Source organism: Rattus norvegicus, chromosome 1 (assembly GCF_021556685.1).
Source record: "Rattus norvegicus strain SHRSP/BbbUtx chromosome 1, alternate assembly SHRSP_T2T, whole genome shotgun sequence".
Classification (NCBI taxonomy): domain Eukaryota; kingdom Metazoa; phylum Chordata; class Mammalia; order Rodentia; family Muridae; genus Rattus; species Rattus norvegicus.
In genome coordinates, this window is record NC_141534.1 from 71,192,046 (window position 1) to 71,203,465 (window position 11,420).

General features: G+C 37.1%; 1 protein-coding gene across 1 annotated transcript; it reads right to left on the bottom strand.

Annotated features, from left to right (window-relative positions):
* Positions 1 to 10,267: 10,267 nt before the first annotated feature.
* On the bottom strand, positions 10,268 to 11,200 carry Vom1r15 (vomeronasal 1 receptor 15). Its single transcript, NM_001008960.2, is given in 1 exon segment — positions 10,268 to 11,200. A coding segment is annotated over 1 exon segment (921 nt). The 5' UTR covers positions 11,189 to 11,200.
* Positions 11,201 to 11,420: the final 220 nt, after the last annotated feature.

Below are 11,420 nucleotides of genomic sequence, written 5' to 3' on the forward strand. Positions count from 1 at the left end.
TCTTTGAGTAGGAGAGGGATACTAATTTGTTTGAGTTAATTTTATGCCCAGCAACGTTGCTTAGGTTATTTATCAGGCTTAGGAGTTATCTGGTGAAAGTTTTTGGTCAATAAAGTATAATACCAAGTCATCTACAAACTGATGTTTTGAGTTCTTTCTTTCCAATTTGTATCTCTTTGATACTTTGTTGTCTGATTACTCTGGCTAGGACTTCAAATACTGTATTGAATAGGTAGGAAGAAAGTGGGTAGCCTTGCCTACTCCCTGACTGTTTCAAGATTCTCTCCATTTAGTTTGGTGGTGGCTACAGGTTTGCTGTATACTGCTTTAATATGTTTAGGTATGGGCCTTGCATTTCTAATCTTTCCAAGACCTTAAACATGAAGTGTTTGAATTTTGTCAATTGATTTCTCAGTATCTAATGAGATGGTCATCTGTTTTTTTTCTTTAAGTTGTTTACATAGTGGACCATGTTGCTGAATTTCCATATATTAAAGCATCTCTGCATCCCTAAGATGAAACCTTCTTGATCCAGATGGATGATTGTTTTGATTTGTTCTTGGATTTGGTTTGCTAGAATTTTATTGAGTATGTTTGTGTCAATATTCTTAAGGGAAATTGGTCTGAAGATGGCTTTGTTGGGTCTTTGTTTGGTTTAGGTATAAGCATAATTGTGGCATCACAGAGGAATTGAATAGTGTTCTTCCTGTTTCAATTTTGTGGAATAGTTTGGATACTATAGGTATTATGTCTTCTATGAAGGTCTGATAGAATTCTGCACCAAACACATCTGGTCCAGGGCTTTTTTGGGGGGAAACTTTTAATAATTGCTTCTATTGCTTTAGGAGTGATGGGACTGTTTAGATGGCTTGCCTGATCGTGATTTAACTTTAGTACCAGGTATCTGTCTAGAAAATTGTCCATTTCATCCAGATTTTGCTGTTTTGTTGAGTATAGCCTTTGTAGTAAGATGTGACAATTTTTTCAACTTCCTCAGATTCTGTTGTTATGAGTCTGTTTTTATTTCTGATTTTGTTAATTTGGATACTCTCTCTGTGCTCCATGGTCAGCTCTGGCTAAGAGTTTTTCTATCTTGTTGATTTTCTCAGAGAACAAGATCCTTCTTTGTTGATTCTTTGTATAGATATTTTTGTTTCTACTTGGTTGATTTTTGCCCTGAGTTTGATTATTTCCTGCCTTCTATTCCTCTTGGGTGTATTTGCTTCTTTTTCTGATAGAGTTTTAGGTGTGCTGTCAATCTGCTAATGTATGTTCTCTCCAGTTTCTTTTTGCAGGTAATCAGTGCTATGAGTTTTCCTCTTCTCACTGCTTTCATTGTTCCATATAAGTTTGGGTATGTTGTGCCTTCATTTTCATTAAATTCTAAGAAGTCTTTAATTTCTTTCTGTATTTCTTCCTTGAACAAGTTGTCATTGAGTAGAGCATGTTCATCTTCCATGTGTATGTGGTCTTCCTGTTGTTTTTGTTGTTATTGAAGATCAGCTTTAGTCTGTGGTGATATGATAGGATGCATGGTATTATTTCAGTCTTTTTGTATCTGTTGAGTCCTGGTTTGTGGCTAATTATATGGTCAGTTTTGGAGAAGGTACCATGAGGTACTGAACAGAAGATGTATTCTTTTGTTTTAGGTAAATATCTAAATATCTATTAAATCCATTTGGTTCATAACTTCTGCTAGTTTCTTTATGTCTTGTTTAGTTTCTGTTTCCATGATCTTTCCATGGATGAGACTTGGGTGTTGAAATATTTCACTATTATTGTGTGAGATGCAATGTGTGCCTTGACCTTTAGTAAGGTCCCTTTTATGAATATAGGTGCCCTTGCATTTGCACCATAGATATTCAGGAATGAAGGTTCATCTTGGTTGATTTTCCCTTTGATGAACATGAAGTGTCCTTCCTTATCTTTTTTGATAACTTTTGGTTGAAAGACAATTTTACTCAATATTAGAATGGCTACTCCAGCTTGGTTATTGGGACCATTTGCTTTGAAAATTGTTTTCCATCACTTTACTGTGATGTAATGTCAGATTCTGTTACTGAGGTATGTTTCCCCTATGTAGCAAAATTCTGGGTCCTCTATACTTATCCAGTCTGTTAGTCTATGTCTTTTTATTGGGGGATTGTGTCCATTCATGTTAATAGATATTAATGAATAATGATTCCTGTTTGCTGATATTTTTGTTGTTAGAGGTAGAATTATGTTTTTGTGTCTCTCTTTTTTTTTTCAAAATTAATTTCTTACTTTTTCTAGGGTACAGTTTCCTTTCTTGTACTGGAATTGTCCATCTATTATCCTTTTATGACTTGATTTGTAGAACGCTATTGTACACATTTGGTTTAGTGATGGAATATCTTAGTTTCTCCAGGTTCGTTAGTTGACAGATTTGCTGGATATCATAGCCTGGGATGGCACTTGTGCTCTCTTTGGGTCTGAGAGAATGTCATCTACCCAGGATCTTCTGTCTTTCATAGTTTCTGGTGAAATATTTGGTGTCATTCTGATAAGTCTGCCTTTGTATTTTACTTGACCTTTTTCCCTTCCTGCTTTTAAGACTCTTTCTTTGTTTTGTGCATTTAGTGTTTTGACGATTATGAGATGAGAGGAATTTCTGTTCTGATTCAATCTGTTTGGAGTTTTGTAGGCTTTTGTTCTGTTCATGGGCATCTTTTTCTTTAGGTTAGGGAAGTTTTCTTCTATAATTTTGTTGAAGATATTTACTGGCCATTAATTTGGGAATGTTCATTCTCTTCTATATCTATTATTGTTAGGCTTGGTCTTCTCATTGTGTCTTAGAATTTCGGAATATTTTGGGTTAGGAGCTTTTTTGTTTTATATTGTCTTTGATGGTTGTGTCAATGTTTTCTAAGGTGTCTTCTGTTCCTGAGATTCTTTCCTCTATCTCTTGTATTCTGTTTGTGATTATTGAGTCTATGCTTCTTGATATCTTTCCTAGGTTTTCTATATAGAGCATTTTCTTCCTTCATGATTTCTTAGTATTTCTGTTTCCATTTTTAAATCCTGGATGATTTTTGTTCAATTCCTTCACCTGTTTTATTTTATTTTCCTGTAATTCTTTAAGGAATTTTTGTGTTTCCTCTTTAATTGCTTCTACTTGTTTACTTGTGTTGTCCTCTATCTCTTTAAGGAAGTTATTTATGCCCCTCTTAAATTCTCTATCATCATTATGAGATGCTACTTTAAATCTAAATCTTGCTTTCTGGTGTGTTTGTACATCCAGTATTTGCTTTGGTGGTGGAACTGGGCTGCAATGATGCCAAGTAGTCTTGGCTTCTGCTGCTTAGGTTCCTACATTTGCCTCTCACCCTCAGTTTGTCTCTGGCGTTAGATTTTCTTGGTATCTCTGACAGTGCCTTGAGTGTCATTTAAACCTATGTGATAGAATTCCTGTAGACCTGTTTGCTTAGAACAGGATCTGGTAACAGAGCTGTTCCCAGGTTAGATCCAGGCACAGGCAGAAACAGGAAGGGTCCTGTCTCAGACTGCCCCTGGGTTTGTGTGTCCTAAGGTCAACATGCTGGTCACTTGGAGCAGTAGTGTTGGTCTTACCTCTGCCCTCAGATTTATCAGTACTCCTTGTGTACTCAGAGGTCAGCTCTGAGAACAGGAAAATACTAGAAGGGTCCTGGCCCTGACTACTGCTAGGTTCTTGTGCACAGAGGTCAAAGAATGCACTAGGCAGGTTCTTCTTGCACCAGGAATGTGAGCAGAAGGATTTCTTCCACTGAATTCTCAGGATTGTCTGCACTTCTCCGAGTCCATCATTCTCCCCCATGGGATTTGGGTAAAGAGAGCTGTGTGAATGGTTCAACTCCAAGAGCAGGCAGAAACCAGAAGGGTCCTGTCCCAGGCAGCTCCTGGGTTTGTGAGTCCTGAGGCTCCCAGGCTGGTGGCTTGGAGCACAAGAATTGGTCTTACAGCTGCTCTCAGGCATGTCAGTGCTCCTTGTGACTACATGCCTGTTTTACCTGCAGGCACAACTTGCTCACCTGTTCAGCAGGATGTCAGTCAATATGCCACATTGAACAGGAAGGTGGTTTCTCTACCCTGCCTACTCTTAAAGGGGCTATGATACTTGACAGGCCAGTTTGCTAGGGAAAAACCCCAGCCCTAACACCTGAATTCCACCCATGACTTTTCTCAGGCACTAAGCTTGAATTTCTAGACCGATGTTCAGGGAGCTATTTATTACACACTGTCCACTAATCCACCAGCACATGCATAATGGCAAAGAGACTTAAAACATTTATTTTTATATCATGCATTTTCCCTTATACTTGTGTCCAACTTGGGCTATTATACCTTAATAGCCCATTTATACTAGTCCACATATTTCACATGCCTGTTACTTTTCATTCAGTTCACATACATCTCTTTCCCTCTGTCTGGTTCATGAATCTCCATGCCTAATCATGTCCCAGAATTTCTTTATCTGCCTTTCGTCTCCTGCCCTGATATAGACCACCAAATCCTGTTAAATCAATAAGCAATCAATGAGAAGAATGTTTGAAATACACCAGGGCAGTGATGATCAATCAGAATAAAGATACCAAAGACAGACAGCATTCAGCTTTCTGCTGGTGTAGAAATCAACATTTAAATAATAAAAAGACTACCTTCATTCAGTGCAGAAGGAGATTATCCTGACACCTTTGAAAACCTTTTAGTATTATTTGGCCTCCCTCTATTTCCTATCTTGCTCTGCCCTCACAGGACCCTCTCCATCCAGTCCACATATACCAATTTCTGCATAGTCTCTTTATAGGACTATATTCTATTTTATCTTTCTTTGAAAGAACTACTACACTTCCTTGGTTTCTTACTAGATTCCTGACTGCTGAGATTATTCTGAAGGGCACACACACATTTAAATTTTAAAAGCAAATAGCCATATATAAGACAAAACATCCCATGCCTGTCTTTTAGTATCTACTTTACTTCAAATGGGATGATTTGTTGCAGCCCAATTCATATATCTGAAATTTTCATATTTTTATGAACATCCCGTAGTATAAATGTATCACATTTTTATTGTCTAACCATCAGTTTGTAGATATCTAGGCTTCTTTACAATTATTGGCTATTAGGAAGAGAAGAAAAAGGAACATGAATTACCATGTATACATGTAGTAACATGTATGGTACTTTAGATAAATGGCCAAGTGTAATATAGCATTATTTTATGGTAGATCAATTTTTAGCTTTTTGAGGGACCTCCAAAAAGATTGAAGGGGTCTAGATTTCTTTAGCAGATTTACCATTTGAAATGCCCTCCAGTAAAGAATAGGTGTTTCTCTTTTCATACATCATTATCAGCCTCCGATTAGAATAAAGCATAGAATATACACAAGATATATTTATTGCCAGAATGCTTTTGTGCCTTAACTATGGCTTCATTCAGAGATAATGAGAAATATTAGAGTTATTTCACAAATACCTAGGGTACTGTGTCAAGATTAGACATGTTTAAAATACTTTTATATGTGGCCAAATCTCTATTAATTATGTCTTTATTGTAAGCATCTACTTTTAATAAGCTAAGATAATACAGACAGAGGTAATTTGAATTTCTTGTTTCTTTCTAGTCTTGCTTTAAGACTATCTACCAAGAAGCTCAATGACCAACAGTGGCCCTATTGAAGCCACTCAACAGAAGAATTTAGTAACATACATGTCAAGCACAATTACTTGCTGCCAAACTACATTGGCCATTTTAAATATTCCATGCCCTATATTTATGATTAATTGTCAACTTCAGTGTAAATGTTTTTTAAAAATATTATTTTTAATCTTTCTTTTTTTCAACAGTCTAGTCATTATCCTCCTCACTGTCTGACTCATTCCATTCATCCTTCCCCATGTCCAAAAGGATTTCCCCACACATCCCCCCACCCTACTATACATCCCCACTCCTTGAGGCCTCAAGTCTATCGAGGGTTAGGTGCATCTTCTCCTATTGATAGCAGACCAGGAATTCCTGTGCTGTATATGTTATGGGAGCCTCATATCAGCAAGTATATGCTGCCAGGATAGAGAGATCTCAGGAAAGGATGGATGGTTGAGACTGTTGGTCTTCCTGTAAAGCTTCTTCCAACCTTTCCCTAATTCAACCACAGGGGTCCCAGCCTTTGTCCATTGGTTAGGATTAAGTATCTATATATGTCTCAGTCACCTACTTGCTGGGGCTTTGTAGGATAGATATTTCAGGCTGCTGTCTCTAAGCACCATACAGCATCAGTCATAATTTGTGGCCTTGGATCCTCCCCTTGATCTGGGTCCAATTAGGTCATCACTGGACCTTCTGTCACTCAGTCTTTTCTCCATTTTTGTCCCTTCAGTTCTTTTAGAGAGAATCAATTGTGGGTCAGAGTTTTTGAATGTGGGATGGCAATCCCATGCCTCCACTTGGTGCCCCGTCTTTCTCCTGGAGGTGGACTCTGCAAGCTCTCTTTGACAACTGTTGGGCATTTGATGTAAGGTCCTTTCATCTGAATCCTGTGTGTCTCACACCTCCCATGTCTCTGGTACATCCTAGAGTCCCTGATTCTCCTACCTCCTGAGGTTGACTGTTTCCATTCTTTCTGCTGGCCCTCAGGGGCCATCAAACTATGCTATGAAACTATGAGCAAGTATTTGGAGAATTTTTATTACATTGTGATGGTTTATAAAATATTGGATTTGCTGTTTTGTGCTGTACTCAACAGATTGTTTCCAGCATCAAGCTGAGCCTTTCACAGCATAACCACAACTACAAGGTATGTGGTTAAAATAAAAACCCTGTTCTCTCAATGCTCAATACTCCATCTATGGAGAGCAAATTCCAGGTTATTGTGTCCAAAGATGCTTCAGAAGTTAATGTTATAGGTCCATACTGATGACTGTGTCTAGTATAGTTAGGCACCAGGATAAGAGTCGGAGTTCACAGACCTGATGAAAATATAGTGATTGAAGAAAATTGTCTTATCATTGATCACCCAACTCTTATGATCTTTAAATACCTCAAGATCCCTGACTTCCCCACAGACCTATTAAACTACGATGTATCCTCAATCATTTCACCCTTCTGAGATGCAACGTCATTTAGCCCCTTCAGACAACTCTGATACAAGTTTAGTTGTTTCACTTTGCACCGTATCTGCCCTCAGTCAAACTATCTTGTCCTGTCCATTATGTCCTCTTAACTAGAAAACTTATGAGGTCATGATACTAAACTTTCAGACATTTTTAGTTACCCATGAGTTTAATATAAGCCCCAAACCATGACCCCTGACTGTGATAAATAGCTATAGAGGGTCTTTTTTTGTTTTTAATTGTTTGTTTCTTGTACTTTTATATTCCCCTGTTCTCTTTTATCCACTCCTACAACATTTTCTTCCCTGTTCTTTTTTATTTCCTGATCTCAACTTCCTTTCCTCTCCATTTTCACATATGCCAACAAGACTTATGTCTTTATGGATACAGATTAAAAATCAAATGTCCCCCCCATAGGATCACGCTTTGGACTCTCATTACCAAGTTAATGGAAGTGTTTGTGAATATTTTGGAAACTGTACAGGAGAGAATTAACTTGAAGTATTGGGTTATGGGTCACATGTGTGTCCTTGAAGGTGTGTGGACTGTAATGTATGAAATTTCAACTACTACATGGGAGTGTGATACAGATTAGAAATACCAGAGAAGCCTCTCAGATTAATCTAAAAGTCTGGGTATAGTCTGCTTATCTAGCATTAAAACATGTAACATGGAACACCCAAATTACATTTTTCCAATCATATTCCTGCATGCACATGGTTTCCAAATCTATACACATGACTATTGACCCTCATCATTGAGCAATTATTATCCTTACATAAGAAGCAATCACTTTGCTTATTATGGTAAGTCTTTGTTAGTGAAGATGTCTGTTACACAGACTATATAAAGAATGGGTGTTAGAAAGTGCAAATTAGGTTGGGGATTTAGCTCAGTGGTAGAGCGCTTGCCAAGCAAGCGCAAGGCCCTGTGTTCGGTCCCCAGCTCCAAAATAAAAAGAAAAAAGAAAAAAAAAAGAAAAAAGAAAGTGCAAATTAACTGTTGCAATCTGCAGAAGCAGCAATAGGATAGCTTATTAGGAGGTTACAGATGAAAGCATGTTTCTCATAGTTCTTCTGACTTGAAAAATATTCCCAGGTCACAGCCTCTTGAGAGGGAATTCTAAGGCTTCAACAGCAATCATATTGGTAATTGAAGCTGGAGTGAACTTTTCAGTTTTTGTGAAAACATTAAGGCATCAATGATAACACAGTGTCTCTTCCTATACCATACGGGGTTCTGTTTTTGTTTTGGTTTGCTTTGGTTTGCTTTGGTTTTGACAACTACTCTAGGTTGGAAGGCACAAACCAAACATCTGAAAACAATCAATAAAAGGGTCAGATTCCTTTGTAGTTAGTTGAAGGAAAATTAAATACTGAAGTTCTTCACCATGAAAATATTCAAATGACATAAACATTCTATTAGTATTTGAAGGTGCTACCTATTCATCCAACAACTTAGAGAGATTGGGCTCTGAAGTGGAAGTGTCTCGTTGTATCATATGATAAAGACTAAAGTGGTATTTTGGTGAGGTAAGACCAAGGAGAGAACATGTGATGTGTGGAGAGAGTATAAATAGAACTCAATAAGCAGTGATAGCACACTTGCATAGCTACCCTTGTAACACTTCCTTTGTCTCCTGTCTTCGATGATCTTTACTTCTTGAGAGAAGGACAACATAGAACATCCAGCTGGTCCTGGTTGTTTCTGGTGACTCGTGCCAATTCGACAAAGACATGGTTGTTTCTCCTAGATCATACCACCTACATTGATTCATCTTTGGTATCCTAACACTGCTGAATTGGATTGCTGATATCTTGAAAGATGTTGGAATTTCCTTAAAAACTACTTCCAAACAGGTCTATATCCCCTTGTGTCATTTAGCCCCTACCTTTGGATAGTGGGCTAAAAGGGGGGTCAAAGCACTTGAAAACCCTTATTAAATGCAGGTGTTGAATAATCTAAGCCTGCAGAGCTCCCTCTGATATTTTGTTTTTCCATGCAAATGTTTTTTTCTTACACTGTAGATTTTACCCTATGCTTTAAATATAACTTTAATCAATTTTCTTTTAAATGCATGGTGCTCGTAGTTTTCTGGAAGAGGTGGGGTAAGGGTGAAAGGACCCAAATGAGAGAAGGACTCCTCTGAAAGACCAACAGAGTCAACTAACCAGTACCCTTGTGTCCTTCCAGAGACTGAACCACCCAACAAAGAAAAAGCACGGGTTGGATCTAAGTTGCCTGCACACTTTTTAAAGCCTAAATTTGTTTCAATTTAGACTGTGACATCTTCCTTTCAAGATACCTAGGGAAATATCTACCCATGTTGTTGTAAATCATGGCTGTGATTTTAGGATATGTGACAGTCTCAAGTTATTGTTAAACCTTCAATCAACCTTGAATGAAACCATACAATACTAGAAGAAATAAAAAGGTAATTACTATTTGGAAACTGAAAGTGAAATGAACACCCTAATTGTGATTTTTTTCTCTCACTAATTTTTCATGTGTGGAGGTTAACACACTTGTGGCAGTGGGTACAATAAATTGATCACATATACCACCTAAGAATTTCTGAGAAATATCAATCTTACAAAGATGGCAAACAAAAATCTCACAGCCTTTATCATAGGAAATTTATGTTTTATTCTACTGTACAGCAAATCTCCTTTATACATTGCTCTAAAAATTGATATTGTGCCTGTTTCCTAGTGTTCTTTTTCACACAAATATAATAAACAGTACAAAGCACAATTTTGCAAAACAATTAAACATACATAATAGATTTAATAATTCACTACCTTCTAACAATCTTCATCATTCTAGTAACTGTTTTTGCTTCTTAAAAAATATATTTCATATGTACCCTTTCTTTTTCAAACATTATGGAAACATCTTTTGAGAATCAAAGTATAAAGTATTCCCTTAGCTTTGAGAAAGTCTACTTAAGATATTTGCCAAAACAGCTATATTTATTGAGTAAAGGACAACCTCTTCAAACTCTTTGCTGTGCACGTATAGGTAATAATGAACACATTATGAAGCCTAAACAATTATTACAGTTCCCCTAAGAAATAAAATGACTTTTAAGATTTTATATTGATGCTTGAAGGTAAATGACAAAACTCATATACTTTAAATACATGTGATAAATTCATACTCTTCGTGTATTTCTTATCCAGGATAAACTGAATCTGGGAAAATCAGGGTTATGGCTCACCACAAAGGAACCCAATACAGGAAAACACACAGAAATGATGTTTGCGATGTTTATCAACGACCAGCTGTTATCACAGAAAAGAGCAATGCAACCATATAAGATGGAGGAGATAGAATAAAAGCAAATAAAGACTGACACTAGTACCACAATGCTCTTAGTGGCTCTTGATTCGGGGGATGTTCTGGTGGAAGCATAATTGCAGTAGATGTGTTGAACCTGCTGCTTGTGCCTATACAAAATGACAACCATTGAGCTTCCGGACCAGACAATAAGAATAGCAAGAAAGACTTCAGGGAATACAAAAAGTATTGTAAAAAAAGAGCCTGTAAATTCATCATGACCTACACTAAAGCAGTATTTTAAAGTTCTTTTATATGTCATGTTATTGCTGCTCCATTTAATATATGCATACACTGGTAAAATCATATTTACAACAAAATACAGGGCCCAGCAAAGGAAAATAGAGAGGCTGATGTACTTTGGAACTTTTACTTTAAGACCATAAAGGCAGGAGTTTCTGGGACTGATGGTGATGGCTTGGAAGACACTCAAGAGACAGACAGTAGCAATAGAAACACTTCGGCCAACTCTTTCAATATACAAAAGAAATTTGCAAACAAAGACACTGAACAACAGTTTTATCCCAAAAGCTTCCACTGTCTGTAGCATACTTTTAGGGAAAATTATCAAGAAGTTGGCTATGAACATGTTCATGAGAATCAAATCAATTGGTTTTAATGAGTGTTTATTATAATGAAGCATTAAGTAGTAAGATAGAAGAATGAAATGTCTTAGAATTCCCATGGAACATTGAAGGATGAATATAACTCCAATTGCCAGATCCTTGGAATCCATCCTGTCATCAATCAATATTGCATTTTAATGGCATAAAAATGGCTTCTCTGATCAAAATGATGATTTGAACTTTTGTAAGTGGATGAGGGGTGAGGGAGAACCATTTTGACCTCAAGCTTGTAAAGGCAGTGGAGACAACATAACAAAATCCCATTAGAAAAGCAATTACTCATCACTTATAATTTGCAGGGTGACTGTTGGAGTCACCAAGCATTTAAAGAGGAAACTCCAA